At 38.4% G+C, this 24,752-nt stretch overlaps 1 protein-coding gene across 6 annotated transcripts in view; it reads left to right on the forward strand.

Annotated features, from left to right (window-relative positions):
* Positions 1-24,752, forward strand: part of RAB3IP (RAB3A interacting protein) — an 84,517-nt gene that overhangs the window by 37,943 nt on the left and 21,822 nt on the right. For all 6 annotated transcript variants that reach the window (XM_077111406.1, XM_077111405.1, XM_077111407.1 and 3 more), the window contains one exon: positions 24,425-24,520. In XM_077111406.1, coding sequence (XP_076967521.1) covers positions 24,425-24,520 — 96 coding nt within the window. The remainder of the gene's footprint in view (positions 1-24,424; positions 24,521-24,752) is intronic.

Consider the following 24,752-nt stretch of genomic DNA (forward strand, 5'->3'; position numbering starts at 1 on the left):
GCTAGTTCTTAGGTGTTTGAGCCACTTTGAGTTAATTTTTGTGTAGGCTGTAAGATAGGGGTCCTTTTTCATTCTCTTGTCTATTGATATCCAGTTCTTCCGTGCCCAATTATTGAAGAGACTGTTTTGTCCCAGTTCAGAGGATTTGGGGGCCTTGTCAAAATCAGTTGACCACAGATTTGGTGGTCTATTTCTACACTCTCATTTTGATTCCATTGGTCAATGCTTCTGTCTTTGTGCCAGTACCATGCTGTTTTGAGCACTGTGGCTTTATAATAGGTTTTAAAGGCAGGGAGGGTTAATCCTCTCACTTTGTTCTTTTCTTAGGATGCTTTTAGCTATTCAGGGTCTCTTTCCCTTCCAGATGAATTTGGTAGATAGCTTTTCCAAATCTTCAAAGTCAGTGTTAGAATTTTGATTGGTACTGGGTTGAATCTGTCAATCAATTTGGGGAGAATTGACATCTTAGGTATATTTAGCCTTCTTATCCATGAGCAGGGAATGTCTTTCCACCTATTTAGACCTCCTTTGATTTCTTTTAGCAATGTTATATAATTTTCTGTGTACAAGTCCTTTATGTCCCTAGTTAAGTTCATTCCTTAGTATTTGATTCATTTAGTTGCTATTTTGAATGGATTATTTTTCGTTACCTGACTCCTCATTTAGGTCATTGCTTGCGTATAGAAATGCTACTGATTTTTGCACATTAATTTTATATTCCACCACCTTTCTGAATTTGTTTATAGCTCAAGTAACTTTGCTGTAGATTTCTCAGGATCTTCCACGTATAGTTTCATATCATTTGCAAACAATGAGTTTTACTTCTTTTCTAATTTGGATGCCTTTTATTTCTTTATCCTACCCGATTGCTCTAGTTAGAACTTCTAGCACAATGTTGACTAATAGTGGTGACAGTGGACATTCTTGCCTTGTACCTGATCTTAGGGGGAAGGCTTTCAGTCTCTCTCTCCATTGAGTGTGATGCTCTCGGTTTTTCATATATTCCCATTATCATACTGAGGTACTTCCCTTTGATTGCTGTCTTTTGGAATGTTTTTATCAGAAAAGGATGCTGAATTTTGTTGAATGCTTTTTCAGCATCAGTCGAAATGATCATGTGATTTTTCCCGTTCTATTTGTTAATGTGCTGTTATTACATTAATTGATTTTCTTGTGTGGAACTATTATTGCATTCCTGGTATAAACCCCACTTGTTCACGGTGTATAATTCTTTTAATGTGTTGTTGGATTCGATTTGCTAATATTTTATTGAGAATTTTTGCATCTATGTTTATTAGGGAGATTGGCCTGCAGTTTTCCTTTCTTATAGCATCTTTACCTGATTTTGGTTTAAAATGATATTAGCTTCATAAAATGAGTTAGGTAGAGTTCCTTTTTCCTCAGTTTTTTGGAAATTTTGAGCAGAATTGGTGTTAGTTCTTTCTGGAATGTTTGATAAAATTCCCGTGATGCCATCTGGCCCTGGGCTCTTCTTTGTAGGAAGATTTTGATGACTGATTGAATCTCTTTACTTGTGATTGGTTTGTTGAGGTCTTCTATTTCTTCCTGAGTCAGTGAAGCTTGTTTGTGTGTCTCCAGGAATTTGTTCATTTTGTCTGAGTTGTCTAGTTTGTTGGCATATAGTTGTTCATAGTATCCTCTTATGATTTCTTTTATTTCTTCAGGGTCTGTGGTAACACACCTCTTCTGATTTCTGATTTATTTGCATCCTCTCTCTTTTTTTCTTTGTCAGTCTTGGTAGTGGCCCATCAATTTTATTGATTTCTCAAAGAATCAACTTTTGGTTCATTGATTCTTTTCCATTGTTCTTTGGTTGTCCCATTCATTTATTCTGCTTTAATATTTGTTATTTTTCTTCTCCTATTTGCTTTGGGGTTAGTTTGCTTTGTTTCTCAAGTTCCTCCTGGTTTGCTGTTAAGTCCTCAATTTTTGCTCTTTCTTGTTGTTTAATATAGGCATTTAAGGTAATAAATTTTCCTCTCAGCACAGCCTTTGCCTTATCCCATAAGTTCTGATAAGTTGTATTCTTATTTTCATTCATCTCCAGATAGCTGCTGATTTCTCTAGCAATTTCTTCTTTGGCCCACTGGTTGTTTAAGACTATGTTATTTACTCTCCATATGTTTGTGTATGTTCTCATTCTTTGGTGGTTATTGATATCCAGCTTCTTCCCATTGTGATCAGAGAAAGTGTTTTGAATAATTTCAGTATTTCTAAATTTGTGAAGACCTGTTTTGTGCCCCAGAATATGATCTATCCTGGAGAATGTTCCATGAGCACTAAAGAAGAATGTATAACCTTGTGCTTTGGGGTGCAATACCCTATATATGTCTGTTAGGTCTAATTCATTAAATATTACTGAACGTCTCTATTTCCTTGTTGATCTTCTGTCTTGTTGTTCTGTGTATAGAGGAGAGTGGTGTATTGAAGTCTCCTGCTATTATTGTTGAAACATCTATTGCTCCCTTCCGTTTTGTCAATGTCTGTCTCATGTACTTTGGAGCTCCTTGATTGGGAGCATAAAAATTTATGATTGTTACATCTTCTTGGTGAATTGACCCTTTAGTTAGTATACTGTGTCCTTTTTTGTCTCTTACAATGTCTTTACATTTAAAGTCTGTTTTGTCTGACATTACTATAGCTACTCCTGCTTTCTTTTGGTTTCACCTGCGGGAAAGATCTTTTCTATCCTTTCACCTTCAATCTATTGTGTTTAGGATGAGTCTCTTGTAAGCAGCATGTAGCTGGATTATGTTTCTTAATCCAGTCTGCCAATCTGTATCTTTCGATTGGTAAGTATAGTCCATTAACATTCAGAGTTATTACTGAAAAGGTGTTTCTTGATTCCACCATCTTATCCTTTTTATTTTATTTGTCAGGTCTGTATTGTGCTGGTTTGAAATGATGTATGTACCCTAGAAAAGCCATGTTTTAATCCTAATCCCATTTTGTTAAGGTATCCATTTCTTCTAATCCCTATTCAGTATTGCATGTTTGAAACTGTAATTAGATCATCTCCCTGGAGATGTGATTTAATCAAGTGGTTGTAAACTGGATTAGCTGGAGGCATGTCTCCACCCATTTGGGGGTGTCTTGATTAGTTTCTAAAGTCCTATAAAAGAGGAAACATTTTGGAGAATGAGAGAGATTTCTGAGAGAGCAGAGAATGACATAGCCACAAGAATCAGAGAGTCTACCAGCCAGTGACCTTTGGAGATTAAGAAGGAAAATGCCTCCCAGGGAGCTTCATGAAACAGGAAGCCAGGAGAGAAAGCTAACAGATGACACCATGTTCGCCATGTGCCCTTCCAGCTGAGAGAGAAGCCATGTGCCTTCTCACTTGAAAGAGAAACCCTGGACTTCATCAGCCTTTTTGAACCAAGGTATCTTTTCCATGGATGCCTTTGATCAGACATTTCTATAGACTTGTCTTAATTGGGACATTTTCTTGGCCTTAGAACTGTAAACTATTATTAAATTCCCCCTTTTAAAAGCCATTCCATTTCTGGTATATTGCATTCTGGCAGCTAGCAGACTAGAACATAGATATTCTTTTTCCTCTTTCTCTTTGTATTCTTTAAATTACTCTTCGTGGTATTCTTCAATTCTGTGCCCTCCTCCAGACCTCCCTGTCCTGTCTTTTTTTTCCCAGCGGGCAGAACTCCTTTTAAATATTTCTTATAGGGCCAGTCTCTTGTTAACAAATTCTTTCAGGACTTCTTTGTGAATGCTTTCATCTCTCCCTCAGTTTTAAAGGACAATTTGGCTGGGTATTGAATTCTTGCCTTGAAGTCTCTTTCACGATCTTGAATATATCATAACACTGCCTTCTCGCCTCCAGAGTGCTAGTTGAGTAGTCTGAACTCAGTCTTATTTGCTTTCCCTTGTATGTAGTAGATTGTTTTTCTCTTGCCGCTTTCAGGATTTTCTGCTTCTCTTCAACATTTGACACACTGATTAGTATGTGCCTTTGGGAAGGCCTATTTGGATTTATTCTATTTGGAGTTCTTTGGGTTTCTTTGATTTGTATATTTATGTCCTTTGTGAGGGTTGGGAAAATTTCCCCCATTATATCCTCAACTACTCTTCCTAGCCCTTTACTCCTCTCTTCTCCTTCTGGGACACCGGTGATTCTTATATTTGTGCACTTTGTCTTGTCTGTCATTTCCCTGAGTTTCCATTCAGTTTTTTCCATCTTTTTCGCCACTTGCTGTTTTGAGTCTTCAAAGTCTATTATCCTATTCTCTATATCACTTATTCTTTCTTCTGTCTCTTCAAATTTGGTGTTGTGTGTCTCTAGTATGTTTTTTATTAAGTCAACAGTCTTTAATCCCTGTAATTTCCACTATTTTTCTATTTATTCTTTCAAATTCCTCTTTATGCTCTTCTACTGTCTTCTTGATCTTCTTTATGTCATTTCCTATCTCACTTATTTTATTAAGTAGAGTTGTATGAACATCTTTGATTAGTTGTTCCAATGTCTGTGTCTACTCTGGTGTTTTAATTTGGTCATTAGACAGGGCTATATCTGTCTGCATTGTGATATGCTTAGTGATCTTCTACTGTTTTTATCGCATGTAGATATCTTGATTGATTAACTTTGGGAGTTGATTTCTTTCAGTAGTCCAAGGACTCGTGTTGGTGGGATGGTTGTACAGCATGGAGCAGGGCATGGGGTGGAGCACTCAGTATGGTGATTTGTTTCAGGGCAGATATGGGTGAAGGTTCAGGATGTTATGCTGGTGCTTATGAACGTGGGTGCCCAGCAACCAGGGAGGATGTAGCTGTGTGGCTGCACCAATCTGGGGGATGTAACCCTGGTGTGCACGGGTCTAAGGCCCCAGGGCCCTTTGTGCACATGCATAGAGCTGTCGCAGCAGGTCGGTGTTAAGCCTTCGTGGATTAGGAGTAGATATGACTCGGCTGTGCAGGTCAACACTTTCTCAGAGCTGGGAAGTGAGGCTGAGAGCTGTGCACATGTGCAGTTCTGGGACTGCTGTAACATGCAGTTCCCAGAGCTGAATGACATGATTGTCCAGAGTGATAATTATTGTTTCTGGATTTTGAGAAGCTGTTTTATATATGTGTAATCTGGTATTCAGAGAGAAGAGCAAAGCTGATCAGGTTGGGATTAAGGTAGTTCAGAGCACAGGGGCAAGGAAGACATTGTCAATATTTTAGAACCTCACCTAAAAGAAAGGTTTAACCTAAATTTTCTGTAGCACATAATCTAACACAACCTGTCTGGATAGCCCATTTAAACAATTGAAACACAGGGATCCCAGAATAAGAATGAGAGCCTTTAATCCTGAATAGCTTAATATAATGTCTAGATACATCCTAGAATATATTAAGCAGATAATCAAAAACTGTTGGCAAAGTCTCTTGAGGGATGGGAGAAAAAAATATGAAACTATTAAACTTTACCATCAGGGAATCCCCTGATACTGTGCAAACATTAGGGACACCCAAATAAATAAGCCAAAGCCCTTGATCTTGAGGCTCACTCTTGTGAAGCTTATGTAAGTAGCAGAGATGCTTAGCCTACCTGTAGGTATGCCTAAGAGTTACTTCTGGAGGACCTCTTTTGTTGCTCAGATGTGGCCTCACTCTAAGTTCAACTCTGTAAGTGAAATCATTGCCTTCCCCCCTATGTGGGACATGACATCCAGGGGTGAAAAGTTTCCTTGGTGGCATGGGAGTTGACTCCCAGGGATGAGTCTGGCCCTGGCATCATGGGATCAACAATTCTATCTTGACCCAACGTGGGAAAAGATGTGTCTGAAAGAGTTCAAATAGAGTCAAGAGACTCTGAATGTCACTCTTATGCAAACTTCAGTTGGACATTGTTACTTATTATAACTTTCCAACCCCCAACCAAAAACCATTCTTGCCAACCCTAAAGAACACCTAGGGCAATATGTAAGACTCTACAAAGGTTCCATGTACTAGGCTAACTTTACAGAAACCTACAACCTCCAGATGTATCCCTGGACCAGATAAGTTCTGAAACCTAGAGGGGCCAGCCTCTCCAGAACATCAGCTAGTTCCATCTCCCTTATTACTGGCAGCCCCTTCAAACATGAAGAAGTTAGAATGGGCATAGTCCAAATACCTCTGAAGAGTGGGAGAGAGATTGAAGGTGATGGTGAAGTTATACAGAGAAGGGTTTAACAAAAGAAAATGATTCCTGAATCATTATGTTGATATTTCTGTTAGTCACCAGTATCTTAGAGCAGCTAGAAGTAAAAACCTAAAATTGTGGAATTGAAACCCATACAAAACCCTGAAATCTGTTCTGCAACTAATTGTTGTACTGTGCTTTGAAATTTAATTGCTTATTTGTATATATGTTATTTTCACAAAAAAGAAAAAAAAGTGATAAAAGATATGTATATATATTCCTTCTAGCCTCCAGTGTTCTGGAGCACCTAGGAGGAAAAATCTGAGGTGATGGTATGGTAGCCCATAAAAAACTCTGGACTCTGTCCTGTAACTGCTTGTTGAAGAGTGCTTTGAAAACTAAAAAGAAAATAAAAGAAATAACCATTATAACTCCAGAATAGATGTAACTGCGATAAGAGCTTACAATCTAGGAACGTTTAGAATAGGCCTTCATCTGTTAACCTATTTTCTTGAATTCAATTCTCAGAGTTAGCACATTATAGTTAGTCCATATTAGTGAGACATTACAATTTTTGTCTTTTTGTTTCTGGCTTTTTTCACTCAATATCCTGTCCTCAAGTTTCTTTCACCTCATTGCGTGTCTCACAATTTCATTCCTTCTTGCAGCTGCTCACTAATCCATTGTATATATACACCACAGGAACGTTGTCTTTTCGAGAATCTCTTGTACATAAAGTACTGCTTTTCTCTTACTGTTTTCGGAATTCTCTTTATATTTGGCATTTGACATTCTGATTAGTATGTGTCTTTTTAGGTTTATTCTATTTGGAGTATGTTGTGCTTCTTGGACATGCTATATTTATGTTTTTCATAACATTTGAGAAATTTTCAGATGTTGTTTCCCCAAATACTCTTTCTGTCCCTTTCCCTTCCCTTACATTTCTAGGACACCCATTACGCATATGTTTGTGTACATTACGTTGTCAGTCATATCCCTGGGACACTGCTCAATATTTTCTATTTTCCCTATCTGTTTGTCTCACTGTATGATTTTGATTGTTTTGTCTTCTAGTTTCCTGATTCTTGTCGCTGTTCAAATCTGCTCTCATATGCTGCTAGTATATTTTTAATCTTTAATATTTTGCCTTTCATCCTCATAATTTCTGTTATTTTTTATATTTTCGAATCCTTCTTTATGCTCATACATTGACTTACAATATCCCTTAGCTCTTTTTTAACATTTTTTATTAATTAAAAAAAATTAACAAACAAAACATTAAGATATCATTCCATTCTACATATACAATCAGTAATTCTTAATATCATCACATAGTTGCATATTCATCATTTCTTAGAACATTTGCATCGATTTAGAAAAAGAAATAAAAAGACAACAGAAAAAGAAATAAAATGATAACAGAGAAAAAAAAGATTATACATACCATACCCCTTACCCCTCGCTTTCATTTACCACTAGCATTTCAAATTAAATTTATTTTAACATTTGTTCCCCCTATTATTTATTTTTATTCCATATGCTCTACTCTTCTGTTGATATAGTAGCTAAAAGGAGCCATCAGCCACAAGGTTTTCACATCCATAGAGTCTCATTGTGAAAGCTATATCGTTGTTCAGTCATCATCAAGAAACATGGCTACTGGAACACAGCTCTACATTTTCAGGCAGTTCCCTCCAGCCTCTCTGCTACATCTTGAACAACAAGGTGATATCTACTTAATGCATAAGAATAACCTCCAGGATAACCTCTCAACTCTGTTTGGAACCTCTCAGCTATTGACACTTAGTCTCATTTCACTCTTCCCCCTTTGGTCGAGAAGGTTCTCTCAATCCCTTGATGTTAATTCTCAGCTCATTCTAGGGTTTTTCTCAGTCCTCAGCTCATTCCAGGATCTCTGTCCCACGTTGCCAGGAAGGTCCACACCCCTGGTAGTCATGTCCCACGTAGAGAGGGGGAGGGTGGTGAGACTGCTCATCATGTTGGCTGGAGAGAGAGAGCACATCTGAGCAACAAAAGAGGCTCTCTTGGGGGTGACTCTTAGGCCTAAATTTTAAGTAGACTTGACCTATCCTTTGTGGGGTTAAGTTTCATATGAACAAACCCCAAGACTGGGGGCTTAGCCTATAGCTTTGGTTGTCCACACTGCTTGTGAGAATATCAAGAATTCAGCTTGGGGAAGTTGAATTTCTCCCCACTCTCACCATTCCCCGAATGGGGCTTGCAAATACTTTTCCAGTCAAAGATCAAATCACTCTGGGATTCATCGGGGCATCACTCTGGACAAACCAACAAAATCTCATGCCCTTCCTGAGATTCCAAGTACTTATGACATTCACTCAAACTATCTACATGAGTTATATTAGGAAATGCTCTAGTCAAAATATAAATTTTGTAACAAACATTTTTTGCTTTAGTCTCACACATAAGGTGACATTTTAAAGTATTAATTATCATCTATTTTCAGCACCCTGCAATAATGACATTCCTTTGTTCTTCCTCATGCAAAAACATTTTTAAAATTTGTACATTGTACATTTCAGTATTATTATGCAGTCTAGGCATTCCTAGATTATACCATCTCGATCTTTACCATCTATCTTTCTTTCTGATTTCATTTATGTCCCTGGCCCTCCTCCCTCTATCATTCTCACATGCAGCTTCATTCAGTGTTTTAACATAATTGTATTACAGTTAGGTAGTATTGTGCTGTCCATTTCTGAGTTTTTATATTCTGTCCTGTTGCACAATCTGTATTCCTTCAGTTCCAATAACCCAATATCTCACCCTATTTCTATCTCCTGATGTTACCAAGGAAATATTCGAAGTTTATTCACTAATGTCAGTTCATATCAGTGAGACCATACAGTATTTGTCCTTTTGTTTCTGGCTAATCACACTCAGCATAATGTCCTTAAGGTCCATTCATGTCGTCACATACTTCATAACTTTATTCTGTCTTACAGCTGCATAATATTCCATCTTATGTAAATGTCACAGTTTGTTTAGTCAACTGTCTGTTGATGGACATTTTGGCTGTTTCCATCTCTTGGTAATTGTTAATAATGCTGCTATAAACATTGATGTGTAAATGTCCATTTGTGTCCTTGGCCTCGTGTCCTTTGAGTAGAGACAGCATATAGACGGGTCCTGCCAGACTATGTCTTTTGATTGGGGAGTTTAATCCATTAACATTCAGTGTTATTACTGCATGGGTAATACTTTTTTCTACTATTTTGCCTTCCGGATTTTATATGTCATATCTAATTTTCCTTCTTTTTACCTTTACTCATAGTCTTCCTTTCTACACTCTTCTCCACACCTCTCTCTTCTGTCTTCGTATCTGTCTCTAGCGTTCCCTTTAGTATTTCTTGCAGAGCTGGTCTCTTGGTCACAAATTCTCTCAGTGATTTTTTGTCTGAAAATGTTTTAATTTCTCCCTCATTTTTGAAGGACAGTTTTGCTGGATATAGGATTCTTGGTTGGCAGTTTTTCTCTTTTAATAATTTAAATATATTATCCCACTGTCTTCTTGCCTCCATGGTTTCTGCTGAGAGATCTGAGCATAGTCTTATTGGGCTTCCCTTGTATGTAATGGATTGCTTTTCTCTTGCTGCTTTCAAGATCCTCTCTTTCTCTTTGACCTCTGACATTCTGATTATTAAATGTCTTGGAGTATGTCTGTTTGGATCTATTCTCTTTGGGGTACGCTGCACTTCTTGGATCTGTAATTTTAAGTCTTTCATAAGAGTTGGGAAATTTTCAGGGATAATTTCCTCCATTAGTTTTTCTTCTCCTTTTCCATTCTCTTCTCCTTCTGGGACACCCACAACACGTATATTCATGCGCTTCATATTGTCTTTCAATTCCCTGAGTCCCTGCTCATATTTTTCCATTTTTTTCCCTATAGTCTGTTTCTTGTCAGATTTCAGATGTTCCGTCCTCAGTTTTGAAATCCTATGTTCTGTCTCTCGAAATCTACCATTGTAGGTTTCCATTGTTTTTTTTCATCTCTTCTACTGTGTCTTTCATTCCCATAAGTTCTGTGATTTGTTTTTTCAAACTTTCGCTTTCTTCTTTTTGTTCATTCCTTGCCTTCTTTATATCCTCCCTCAATTCATTGATTTGGTTTTTGATGAGGTTTTCCATGTCTGTTCGTACATTCTGAATTAATTGTTTCAGTTCCTGTATGTCATTTGAATTGTTGGTTTGTTCCTTTGACTAGGCCATATCTTCAATTTTCCTAGTGTGATTTGTTGTTTTTTGCTGGCATCTAGGTATTTAATTACCTTAATTAGTTTATTCTGGAAATTGCTTTCACTTCTTTTATCTAGGGTTTTCTTGCTGGATGAATTTGTTGTCTATCTGTTCTTTGGCATTCCATTCAGCTTTATCTGGACCTCTAGCTTAAGTTTTGTTTAACAGAGGAGAATTTTTCAGTTCTTGTTTTCTTGTTTCTTGCCCTGCTTGTGTGGTGCCTCCCCCCCCCCCACCACCCACACACACACACTTAGGAGGGTCTACTTAGATATTATAGACCCCAGCCAGATTTTCCCAGACCAAACTGGCCTCCTATCAGGAGGAAAGAGTCACCTGCATCGGTTTTCCCTGAGGGTGAGACCGAGCAGGGTGAAAGACTTTCCTGTGAAGTCTCTGGACTCTGTTTTTCTTATCCTGCCCTGTGTGTGGTGCTTGTCTGACTGCAGGTCCCACCAGCATAAGATGATGCGGTACCTTTAACTTTGGCAGACTCTCCCTGCAGGGGCATGGTGGAGACAGAGGAGAGGTTGTAGGCTGGTTTTAATGGCTTCAAATTACCAAGCCCTGGTGTCTGAATTCCTTGATGGAGGGATTCCACCTGGGTGGGGCTTCACCCTTCCCCTGGGGAAGACACAGGCTCCAGATAAGCCCCCAAAAGAGCTCACTTCTGCCTATGCCTGGGGCAGTTGCAGCCTGAAAAGTCCTGCCACTGTATCCAGAGGCTGTCAAGCCTTTGTAGATACACAGCCACAAAAACCTCTGTTTCCTTCTTTTTTTTCCCTCCTTTTTCTGTCAATCCTGCTCCCTTGGTGCCGGAGCAAAAATGAGCAACCTTCACTTTGATCAGGTTCACCTAAGCTGGGGGCCTGTTTTTAGTAGTCAGAATTTGTTAATTGGTTCCACAATTGGCGTTTGATTGTGCCCAGTCCCTGCTGCTGGTAAAGTCCTTTCCTTTCCCCTTTGGGAAGCAGCCTGTGGGGGAGGGGTGCTGGCTGCCGCAGCTTTGGAAACTCACGGTTCTGGGGGGTGCTCACAGCCGGTCCAGCTGGTCCAGACTGGGGTACGCCATGTGTCTGGTCACTGACGTGGCCCCAGGAGCTGTTCTGTACTGTTTCTGGTTATTTAGTAGTTGTTCTGGAGGACGAACTAAAATGCATACGTTGTTAAGCCGCCATCTTGACCCGAAAGTTGCCAGCTAGTTTTTATGCATAGTTATCTTCCTCCTCCTCCTCTCTTCCTCCCCTGTCCTCCTCCCTCTCCTCATCCCTGTTATCCTCTCTCCCTTAGCTCTTTATCCATATTTTTCATCTCCTTGAAATTGTTTTAGTAGATTTGTTTGAACTTCTTTGATGAGTTGTTCCAAATTTTAGTGTCTCCTCCAAAGTTTTAATTTGTTCCCTTGTCTGAGCCATATCTTTCTGTTTCTTAGTATGGCTTGGAATCTTTTACTGATGCCTAGGCATCTGATTATCTTGATGTGTTAACTCTGAAGGTCAGTTTCTCCCTCTTATCTAGTGTTTTACTGTTAATTGTCTTTGTGTTAAGGCCCCTCTTTGATGCTTGCTCTGGTTTATTCTTGATCTTTAATATATTTAGCCTTTGTTTAGCACATCAGATTTTCTCAGCTCTTCTTCATCTCTTTCTTACCTTGTGTATGTGATATAATTTTTAAGATTGCTGGGGTTTTTTGATTGTTTTTACAATAGTTGCATCTCCAGGAGGAAGCTTCCTTTCTTTTGTTCCTTCTCCAGGAATCTTGATCTGTTCTGATATTTTTCTTTAGAAATTTCTCCCCAGTTCCTGTGTTTTGTTTAAATTCTCCCCCTTACTCTATGCCCTATTTTTCTTACACTTTTCAGTTCTAGGACCTTCCTGTCTTATAACAGTTAAGTTTAAATACCCCCCCACCCCCTTTTTTTCCCTCTCTGAGGCTTTTCTGTCTCTGGTTTTTTCTCTATTAGGTATTCTATTCTGGGGAGCCAGATGGGATCAATCCAGATAGGTGTGTCGTTCCAGAAAAGTCCATTTGTATTTGATAGTGTAGCCAACAGAAATTGGATTGAGTGAACATACAACTTGTCAGCTGTTCTACTATGGACTTCATCCCTCTCCTCCCCCTGTAGGCCCTTTTGTATGCAGCACTCCTCATTGGCTTTTGTTTCGCACTTGTTCTCTGAGACTTCGGTTCCTGTGCCTGTATAGCATGGAGTTCTAACTTGCTGTGTGAGTGCCTCTATAGTCTTGTGTTGGCAGTAGGAGGAACTCGGGCCACTGCCTCTGAGTAACTCCCAAGCTGAAAGGGACCTAGTAAGGGACACGGGAATGGACTTGTGGGTCTGAGATGGAAAATTCCTGTCCGATATTTTCCTTTTTCTTCAATTCAGCATTTGTAGAGTTCTTCTCCAGTCTCTATAGTCCTCCAGAGTTCTAAATAAGTGGGATTTGTCTTTTTTTTTTTTTGAAGCTGAATATCTGGGGAGGTTTTTTCAGGGGAAGCCTTGTATTGCCATGTTAATGATGTCACTCTCTATATACTTTTATTAAAAAACATTTCTTGAGTAATAAAATTTCTCACTGCATTGTACCATGCCTTGTAGTGGCCAAAAATAAATGAGATATGACCTTGTCCTCAGGTTAGCATTGGGGGAAAAGATATGTTTGCATATATCATGTTTCACTGATTCTGTGTCATACATTTTTCTTCCATTTCAACCTCTCTGGAATGAGTGTAAGTCTTAAAATGGCTGTCCAGCAGTAGTCATGATGGTTATCATTGAATGTGGTCATAGTTCTTGCTATTGAGTTGAATTACATGAATTGGGGTGAAATGTTTGTTGGTCTTAATTACTGGGTTTAGTATTTTCAGAATGATCTAACTATGATATGGCATTGAAGCAAAAAGGTACTGCTACATAAAAAGGCACAAAAAGAGAAGCATTATGAAAAGAGTTCTTAGAGCTATGAAATGGAAATTCTAAGTGAATAGAAAGCATTGTATCTTTTTTTTTTATTAATTAAAAAAAAATTAACTAACACAACATTAGAAATCAATCCATTCTACATATGCAATCAGTAATTCTTAATATCATCACATAGGTGTATGGTCATCATTTCTCAGTACATATGCATCGATTTAGAGAAAGAAATAGCACAACAACAGAAAAAGAAATAAAGTGATAACACAGAGAAAACACAAATAAAAATAAAAAGTACAAAAATATATAAGAGAAAGAAAAAAAAAAACAAAAAAAAACTATAGATCAGATGCAACTTCATTCAGCGTTCCAACATAATTACATTACAGTTAGGCAGTATTGTGCTGACCATTTTTTTTTTTTTTTTTTTTTTAGACATCATACCATTCTACATATGCAATCAGTAATTCTTAACATCATCACATAGATGCATGATCATCGTTTCTTAGTACATTTGCATCAGTTTACAAGAACTAGCAGTATAACAGAAAAAATATATAGAATGTTAATATAGAGAAAAAAAATAAAAGTAATAATAATAAGAACAAAACTAACAAAACAAAACAAGAACCTATCGCTCGGATGCAGCTTCGTTCAGTATTTTAACATGATTACTTTACAATTAGGTATTATTGTGCTGTCCATTTTTGAGTTTTTGTATCTAGTCCTATTGCACAGTCTGTATTCCATCAGCTCCAATTACCCATTATCTTACCCTGTTTCTAACTCCTGCTGAACTCTGTTACCAATGACATATTCCAAGTTTATTCTCGAGTGTCGATTCACATCATTGGGACCATACAGTATTTGTCCTTTAGTTTTTGGCTAGACTCACTCAGCATAATGTTCTCTAGGTCCATCCATGTTATTACATGCTTCATAAGTTTATCCTGCCTTAAAGCTGCATAATATTCCATCATATGTATATACCACAGTTTGTTTAGCCACTCGTCTGTTGATGGACATTTTGGCTGTTTCCATCTCTTTGCAATTGTAAATAACGCTGCTATAAACATTGGTGTGCAAATGTCTGTTTGAGTTTTTGCCCTTAATTCCTTTGAGTAGATTTCCAGCAATGGTATTGCTGGGTCGTATGGCAATTCTATATTCAGCTTTTTGAGGAACCGCCAAACTGCTTTCCACAGTGGTTGCACCATTTGGCATTCCCACCAACAGTGGATAAGTGTGCCTCTTTCACCGCATCCTCTCCAGCACTTGTCATTTTCTGTTTTGTTGATAATGGCCATTCTGGTGGGTGTGAGATGATATCTCATTGTGGTTTTGATTTGCATTTCTCTAATGGCCAGGGACATTGAGCATCTCTTCATGTGTCTTTTGGCCATTTGTATTTCCTCCTCTGAGAGGTGTCTATTCAAGTCTTTTTCCCATTTTGTAATTGGGTTGGCTATCTTTTTGTTGTTGAGTTGAACAATCTCTTTATAAATTCTGGATACTAGACCTTTATCTGATATGTCGTTTCCAAATATTGATTCCCATTGTGTAGGCTGTCTTTCTACTTTCTTGATGAAGTTCTTTGATGCACAAAAGTGTTTAATTTTGAGGAGTTCCCATTTATTTATTTCCTTCTTCAGTGCTCTTGCTTTAGGTGTAAGGTCCATAAAACCGCCTCCAATTGTAAGATTCATAAGATATCTCCCTACATTTTCCTCTAACTGTTCTATGGTCTTAGACCTAATGTTTAGATCTTTGATCCATTTTGAGTTAACTTTTGTGTAGGGTGTGAGATACCAGTCCTCTTTCATTCTTTTGCATAAGGATATCCAGTTCTCTAGGCACCATTTATTGAAGAGACTGTTCTGTCCCAGGTGAGTTGGCTTGACTGCCTTATCAAAGATCAAATGTCCATAGATGAGAGGGTCTATACCTGAGCACTCTATTCGATTCCATTGGTCGATATATCTATCTTTATGCCAATACCATGCTGTTTTGACCACTGTGGCTTCATAATATGCCTTAAAGTCAGGCAGTGCAAGACCTCCAGCTTCGTTTTTTTCCCTCAAGATGTTTTTAGCAATTCGGGGCACCCTGCCCTTCCAGATAAATTTGCTTATTGGTTTTTCTATTTCTGAAAAATATGTTGTTGGGATTTTGATTGGTATTGCATTGAATCTGTAAATCAATTTAGGTAGGATTGACATCTTAACTATATTTAGTCTTCCAATCCATGAACACGGTATGCCCTTCCATCTGTTTAGGTCTTCTGTGATTTCTTTTAGCAGTTTTTTGTAGTTTTCTTTATATAGGTTTTTTGTCTCTTTAGTTAAATTTATTCCTAGGTATTTTATTCTTTTAGTTGCAATTGTAAATGGGATTCGTTTCTTGATTTCCCCCTCCGCTTGTTCATTGCTAGTGTATAGAAATGCTACAGATTTTTGAATGTTGATCTTGTAACCTGCTACTTTGCTGTACTCATTTATTAGCTCTAGTAGTTTTTTGTGGATTTTTCCGGGTTTTCGACGTATATTATCATATCATCTGCAAACAGTGATAGTTTTACTTCTTCCTTTCCAATTTTGATGCCTTGTATTTCTTTTTCTTGTCTAATTGCTCTGGCTAGAACCTCCAACACAATGTTGAATAATAGTGGTGATAGTGGACATCCTTGTCTTGTTCCTGATCTTAGGGGGAACGTTTTCAATTTTTCCCCATTAAGGATGATATTAGCTGTGGGTTTTTCATATATTCCCTCTATCATTTTAAGGAAGTTCCCTTGTATTCCTATCCTTTGAAGTGTTTTCAACAGGAAAGGATGTTGAATCTTGTCAAATGCCTTCTCTGCATCAATTGAGATGATCATGTGATTTTTCTGCTTTGATTTGTTGATATGGTGTATTACTTTAATTGATTTTCTTATGTTGAACCATCCTTGCATACCTGGGATGAATCCTACTTGGTCATGATGTATAATTCTTTTAATGTGTTGTTGGATACGATTTGCTAGAATTTTATTGAGGATTTTTGCATCTATATTCATTAGAGAGATCGGCCTGTAGTTTTCTTTTTTTGTAATATCTTTGCCTGGTTTTGGTATGAGGGTAATGTTGGCGTCATAGAATGAATTAGGTAGTTTTCCCTCCACTTCGATTTTTTTGAAGAGTTTGAGGAGAATTGGTACTAATTCTTTCTGGAATGTTTGATAGAATTCACATGTGAAGCCGTCTGGTCCTGGACTTTTCTTTTTAGGAAGGTTTTTAATGACTGCTTCAATTTCTTTATTTGTGATTGGTTTGTTGAGGTCATCTATGTCTTCTTGAGTCAAAGTTGGTTGTTCATGTCTTTCCAGGAACCTGTCCATTTCCTCTAAATTGTTGTATTTATTAGCGTAAAGTTGTTCATAGTATCCTGTTATTACCTCCTTTATTTCTGTGAGGTCAGTAGTTATGTCTCCTCTTCCATTTCTGATCTTATTTATTTGCATCCTCTCTCTTCTTCTTTTTGTCAATCTTGCTAAGGGCCCATCAATCTTATTGATTTTCTCATAGAACCAACTTCTGGCCTTATTGATTTTCTCTATTGTTTTCATGTTTTCAATTTCATTTATTTGTGCTCTAATCTTTGTTATTTCTTTCCTTTTGCTTGCTTTGGGGTTAGCTTGCTGTTCTTTCTCCAGTTCTTCCAAATGGATAGTTAATTCCTGAATTTTTGCCTTTTCTTCTTTTCTGATATAGGCATTTAGCGCAATAAATTTCCCTCTTAGCACTGCCTTTGCTGCATCCTTTGCTTTGTTGTGTTTTCATTTTCATTCGCCTCGAGGTATTTGCTAATTTCTCTAGCAATTTCTTCTTTGACCCAGTCGTTGTTTAGGAGTGTGTTGTTGAGCCTCCACGTATTTGTGAATTTTCTGGCACTCTGCCTATTATTGATTTCCAACATCATTCCTTTATGGTCCGAGAAAGTGTTGTGTAAGATTTCAATCTTTTTAAATTTGTTAAGACTTGCTTTGTGACCCAGCATATGGTCTATCTTTGAGAATGATCCATGAGCACTTGAGAAAAAGGTGTATCCTGCTGTTGTGGGATGTAATGTCCTATAAATGTCTATTAAGTCTAGTTCATTTATAGTAATATTCAGATTCTCTATTTCTTTGTTGATCCTCTGTCTAGATGTTCTGTCCATTGATGAGAGTGGTGAGTTGAAGTCTCCAATTATTATGGTAGATGTGTCTATTTCCCTTTTCAGTGTTTGCAGTGTATTCCTCACGTATTTTGGGGCATTCTGGTTCGGTGCGTAAATATTTATGATTGTTATGTCTTCTTGTTTAATTGTTCCTTTTATTAGTATATAGTGTCCTTCTTTGTCTCTTTTAACTGTTTTACATTTGAAGTCTAATTTGTTGGATATTAGTATAGCCACTCCTGCTCTTTTCTGGTTGTTATTTGCAGGAAATATCTTTTCCCAACCTTTCACTTTCAACCTATGTTTATCTTTGGGTCTAAGATGTGTTTCCTGTAGACAGCATATAGAAGGATCCTGTTTTTTAATCCATTCTGCCAATCTATGTCTTTTGATTGGGGAATTCAGTCCATTGACATTTAGTGTTATTACTGTTTGGATAATATTTTCCTCTAACATTTTGCCTTTTGTATTATATATATCATATCTGATTTTCCTTCTTTCTACACTCTTTTCCATATCTCTCTCTTCTGTCTTTTTGTATCTGACTCTAGTGCTCCCTTTAGTATTTCTTGCAGAGCTGGTCTCTTGGTCACAAATTCTTTCAGTGACTTTTTGTCTGAGAATGTTTTAATTTCTCCCTCATTTTTGAAGGATAATTTTGCTGGATATAGGAGTCTTGGTTGGCAGTTTTTCTCTTTTAGTATTTTAAATATATCATCCCACTGTCTTCTAGCTTCCATGGTTTCTGCTGAGAAATCTACACATAGTCTTATTGGGTTTCCCTTGTATGTAATGGATTGTTTTTCTCTTGCTGCTTTCAAGCTCTTCTCTTTCTCTTTGACCTCTGACATTCTAACTAGTAAGTGTCTTGGAGAACGCCTATTTGGGTCTAATCTCTTTGGGGTGCGCTGCACTTCTTGGATCTGTAATTTTAGGTCTTTCATAAGAGTTGGGAAATTTTCAGTGATAATTTCTTCCATTAGTTTTTCTCCTCCTTTTCCCTTCTCTTCTCCTTCTGGGACACCCACAACACGTATATTTGTGCGGTTCATATTGTCCTTGAGTTCCCTGATCCCCTGTTCAAATTTTTCCATTCTTTTCCCTATAGTTTCTGTTTCTTTTTGGAATTCAGATGTTCCATCCTCCAAATCACTAATTCTATCTTCTGTCTCTTTAAATCTATCATTGTAGCTATGCATTATTTTTTCTATGTTTGCTACTTTATCCTTCACTTACATAAGTTCTGCGATTTGTTTTTTCAGTTTTTCTATTTGTTCTTTATGTTCAGCCCATGTCCTCTTCATGTCCTCCCTCAATTTATCGATTTCATTTTTGAAGAGGTTTTCCATTTCTGTTCGTATATTCAGCATTAGTTGTCTCAGTCTTGTGTCTCATTTGAGCTATTGGTTTGTTCCTTTGACTGAGCCATATTCTCAATCTTTTGAGCGTGGACAGTTATCTTCTGCTGCTGGTGTCTAGGCATTTATTCAGATTTCTCTTGGTGTTGGACCCACCAAGGTTGTAAGATTTTTCTGTGAAATCTCTGGGATCTGTTTTTCTTATCTTGCCCAGTACGTGGTGCACGTGGCACACGTTTGTCTCAAGTGTTTGGAATGGGTCTCCCCCAGTCACCGATCTCCGTGGCCTGGGGATTTTGGATCCAATTCTCTCCGTTGGTTCAGGGGCCGCGCGTGGTGGGGGCGTCAGCTGCCGCGGTTTGAGGGGACCCTGTGGCTCGTTGCGGGCCGCAGCGGGCCTGGGGGATTCCCCACCGGACCAGGAAGCCTCCCGTGGGGGGTGGCTACCACGGCTTGGATAGCCCTCCTATCCGAGACTCGTATCCGCGGACTCGAAGCAGAGACTCAAAGCCGCCTGCAAAAGAGGGGTGCCGCCTGCCTCGGCTTGGGAAACTTGCTTCTCCAATACTCTCAGCCTGCCCGGAAAGGAGGGAGGGAGTAGCTCGGACCACCGCAGCTGCCGCTGATCGGGAAATCACGCGCCGCTCGGGGGTCTCACCGCAGCCGAGTCTCACAGTTAGTCTAGCCAGCCCAGACTTTGGATAGCCCTCTGATCTGAGATTCGTAGCCGCGGACTCAAAGCCGAGACTCGAAGCCACCCGCAAAAGAAGGGCGCCGCCTGCCTCGGCTTGGGAAACTTGCTTCTCCGATACTCTCAGCCGGCCCGGGAAGGAGGGAGGGATTAGCTCGGACCGCCGCAGCTGCGGCTGCTCGGCAAATCACGCGCTGCTCGGGGGTCTCGCCGCAGCCAAGAGTCGCAGTCAGACTTGCCAGCCCAGACTTTGGATAGCCCTCTGATCCGAGACTCATAGCTGCGGACTCGAAGCCGAGACTCGAAGCCGCCCGCAAAAGTGTGGCGCCGGCCGCCTTGGCTGGGAAGCTTGTCTCTCCGAGTCTCTCAGCCAGCCCGGGAAGGAGGGAGGGATTAGCTCGGACCGCCGCAGCTGCGGCCGCTGGGGGGTGCGGCCGCTGGGGGGTCTCGCCGCAGCCAAGAGTCGCAGTCAGACTTGCCAGCCCAGACTTTGGATAGCCCTCTGATCCGAGACTCGTAGTCGCGGACTCGAAGCCGAGACTCGAAGCCGCCCGCAAAAGTGTGGCGCCGGCCGCCTTGGCTGGGAAGCTTGTCTCTCCGCGTCCCTCAGCCAGCCCGGAAAGGAGGGAGGGATTAGCTCGGACCGCCGCAGCTGCGGCTGCTCGGGAAATTGCCCGCCGCTCAGGGATCTCACTCACCGCAGCCGAGTTTCGCAGTCAGACTAACCAGCCCAGACTGGGTTACACTGTGTGTCCATTCCCTGCTGTAGCCCCGGGAGCTGTTCTGTACTGTTTCTGTTCACCTATTAGTTGATTTGGAGTCGGAGGAACTAAGACGCATGTACCTTACTAAGACGCCATCTTGGATCCCAGCATTGTATCTTAATGTTATTGAATGGCTTTACTTTCTCTTTTGGTGTAAAAATAATGGTTTGTCTTAAAAAATCAAGTCTTGGATTCAGCGAAATACACATGGTCAGTAGAGTCAGATACTTTGTGTTCTGAATCTTTTCCCATTTCTCTAGTACTACTGCTCTAAATCCTTATCTCTTTGCCTAAAATATTGCTCTAATGAACAAACTGTTTTCTCTGCCCCAGTCTATTTTTTTGCCTAGCCACACTGCCCACATTATTATGAATTGAAAACTTGATTTGTCCCTCTCCTGTTTAAAATCCTCTGGTGACTTTCATATGCCTTTGAGATAATGTCTTTAAAGTAACTCCGGTTTCTTAGCTTGACATCCAAGGTCTTTCAGAACTGGCTGTAAATCTGACTTTTTGACTTCAGCTTCTTGTGCTCACCCCCCTTCATTTAGCTACTATAAGACATTCAGCTTTATTCCCACCTTTACACTTTGCAAACTACTTTTTCTAGCATGCATACCACTATAGTCCTTAAATCTACTTGAAGACTTGCTTTACCTCCTCCCTGATTAGTCTGTGACTTAATGAAAATCACAGACCAAGATTCATCCCTTTTCTGTATCTTTAGCATGTAGATGAATGCCTTATGAATCGTTAACACAAAATTCAGGTTTGTTGAAACACTGGATTTTGAATAACTCTTATAATGTAAGGTACTGATAATGAAAAGTACAAATGAAGTTCTTAAATATTCACGGAAAGAATAAATTTTGCTGTATGTAGGTGGACTGAGTTTTATTTTAAAAGATAACAAATAAGTAGGTAAATGTTTATGGGGAAACATCCCAGATGGATAGGTCAAATTGCTGAATGAATGAGAAATGCATCAGACCAGTTAAAATTTAGCTTTAGAGAATGGATCAAGAGAGATCACTCTGAAAAGGGAAAATGAGCACATGCTATAAAGGGTCTTTAATATCAGGGTGAAGTTTATGTCAATTTGGTAGCTGGTAGGGAGCTATTCAGAAATGTTGCTTTCATGAATGATATATATTGTTCTAAGGGATTGGAGGCTTCTCAAGAGGAGTATATTGTATTTGATTTTTGTACCCTGAAGATTTACACAGTGCCTACCTAGTAGTAAATGTTAAAAGATTTGACTTAGTTTTCATACATAATTATAAAATTAGTGTTTGAAAGGACCTGTTATTAAATTTATGCACTTATAAATCAACACAAGAATAATTGATATCTTTATGATGCCTTTTTATTCAAGAACAAGTTGTATTAGTTTGTTAAGCTGCCAGATACAATATACCAGAAATGGAACAGCTTTTAAAAAGGGAATTTAATGAGTTATAAGTTTATAGTTCTAGGACCATAAATGTGTCCTAACCAAGGCATCCAGAGAAAAATACCTTGGCTCCATGAAGGGTGATCTGGGAAGGCACGTGGCTGATGTCTGCTGGTCCTTGTTCCTAGTTCCTTGCTTCCAGCTTCTGAGGCCAGTGGTTTCCTCTCGAAGCATCTGTGGGCATTCACTTAGGTGCTGTGGGACAGAACTCTGGATTTCATCTCTTAGCTTAGCATCTGCTGGCACCGGAGATCTCTTCAGGTTCTGACTATTTCTGTAAATCTTTGCTTACCACCCTGGCTATTTCTGTCTCAATCTCCTGACATCTGCATCGGCTCTCTCTGTCAGCTCTCAACTTTCTCCAAAATATTTCCTTTTTTTTTAAAGGATTCCAGTCAAATCATCAAGACCCACCTTGAATGGGTGAAGTCACATCTGCATGTAATCAAAAGGTCACACCCACAGTTGGGCATGTCATGGCTTCTTGGAGATAATCTAACCGAAAGTTTCTGTTCTACTGTATTGATTCAGGATTAAAAGAAATGGCTGCTCCCACAAGATTGGATCAGGATTAAAACATGGCTTTTCTGGGGTACATAATACTTTCAAATTCACACAGTAGTATATCTTCTCTTTTTTTAGATGTACTTTCATGTTTTTCAGTATTTTAAAGGTTTTATTGTGAATTGTAGTCTTAAGTATCATGATGTTTCTTTTGTCTTCTTTAAAGATTTTTGTCCTGCATTCTACCTAGTCTGATATCAACATTGAGATCCATGTTGTATTTTTGGTATACTTTTGCCTATCATTTCATTTTTATCTGTCTAAATAACTGTTTTAGGTATGTCTTATATAGAGCATAGATACAGATTTTGGTTTGTTAGCCAATCTGAAAATCATTTTCTATTAATAGGTGAGTTATAACCATTTACATTTGTTGATGGAAGTGCTGTTTGGGCTTGTTTCTGTCAGGGTATTAGCTTAATACCCTTAATACTTTAAGACACTGCCTTTGTTCCTTACTCTCAGCGGTACAAAGTATTAAATATTAGCTGGAAATAAAGGGTCACAACTTGCTGACAAATCAATTAGTATAAACCTAAATATACTTAAGACCATGGAGATTAACATTGAAGTTCAAAATTTGGTATATCTGTGTAGCCACTTCTGTTTCTCAGAGCTAATCCTTGTTCAAGAAGGTTCTCTCCTGTAGTTCAGTGTTTCTGAGAGCTTTGAAGTCCGTTATGAGCATTCCATTATGAGATAACTATATTTTGCTTTAGAATCTGTTTCCTTTGGAACCTTACTGTCATCCGCTCTCCCTTTACTATCTGAACCTTTTTCTTCATCGTTCCCATTCTGTTCAATTTCATTTCAGATTCCAAGAGCTTTTCCCTTAGGCTGATTGTCTGTCACTCTTGAAGTGACACTTTGCTGGATACTTCTGAGATTCTTGAGCATTTAGAGTTTCACCACACTGTTTGCTGCCTTTGCAGTGGCATATACAGTTTTTTTAGCTTACCTGCAAGTTGGGGCTTGTGAAAACTTTGTCTTTTTTTGCCATTTGTTCTCAGATTTGTCCTCTTAGTTTCCACCCCGGATAGAATCCTCTCCTTTGGGGTAGAGATTTTTGAGTTCTGAGGCTTACAGGATACCTTATTCATTAGTCCCCTTTTACTTTCTTGCACAGCTTCACTTCTGCACAGTGGCTAATCTTGCATTATTAGCAGTTTAACCACATCCCTTCATATTCTGAGATTTGTGGGGACTCTCTTCCACCTTAGTTCTATTGAAGATATAGTTGGGTTCTTCTGATATCCAGCTTGGTATATTTGGTTTTCAGAAGTTGTCCTTGGGAGATTCAAAAACTATGCTACCACCACATTTGCAGCATGACTCGCCCATTGTTTTATTAATGTAATTGTAGCTAATAATATAGGATTTTTAAAATCTCTTAAAATTGAAAGATTACTTTAGAGCTACTGCAAAATATAAAGTTGCATATTTTTAACATCCTAATAATGGAAAGTTTTTCATCTGTTTGTGACCAGTTGAGGAGTCATGCTTAATTGTAGGATGTGATTTTTATTATTCACTGTCTTCTTGATTTTAAATTCTGATATGCATCATTAACCTCTAGTAGCAACCTTAAGTGGGTCTAGTCTTCTGGTGGAAATTTTAGACTAATTGCAGTATGCTACATGATGTGGTCTATAAATAAACAATCTTAAATGAAAAAAATCACCGAACATTTATTGAAATTATATAAAAATAATTGAAGAAATTCCTTGCTTGATGCAAATAAATATAGTCAGATAAAAGTTAAGGAAAATAAGAATTAAGTAATTTTATAGTTCATTTCCATATATAATATATATTGCATATTTAATCTTTAGATTTTTTTTAAAGAAATGTGAAAAATTTAAATGTTAGTTGGAGTTGTTTTTCTTTTAGATTTGCTTGATTGTCTTCCACATAGCAAGTACTTGATAAAAATTTTTACTATGAATATTATGAGGGGTCAGTACTAATATTTCGTAATTTTATTACTAGAGATTATATAGTCTGCTAAATCTAACTTCAAACTATTGAAATTCAAAATAAAATTATCAATTTTTTATAGGAACTGAAGTTAAAAGATGAAGAATGTGAGAGGCTTTCTAAAGTACGAGATCAACTTGGACAGGAATTGGAGGAACTTACAGCTAGTCTGTTTGAGGTTGGTCTGTCTCTACAATCTTGGCAAGAGCAGCATCTTGATTCTTTACATATTGATAGAACTGTTTTTGGAAGGAATCTTGAAAAAGATATGCTTAGTTTCACATATGTTTATAAGCCCTCTACGCAAAAAAAAAAAAATAAATAAGAAATGTTGGGTCTCTAACTTAAAATGATGTAAAAAGAAAAAAATTATGAGCTACCATAATTAGGTTGTTTAAAAATGCATATAC

Source organism: Tamandua tetradactyla, chromosome 7 (genome assembly GCF_023851605.1).
Source record: "Tamandua tetradactyla isolate mTamTet1 chromosome 7, mTamTet1.pri, whole genome shotgun sequence".
NCBI lineage: Eukaryota > Metazoa > Chordata > Mammalia > Pilosa > Myrmecophagidae > Tamandua > Tamandua tetradactyla.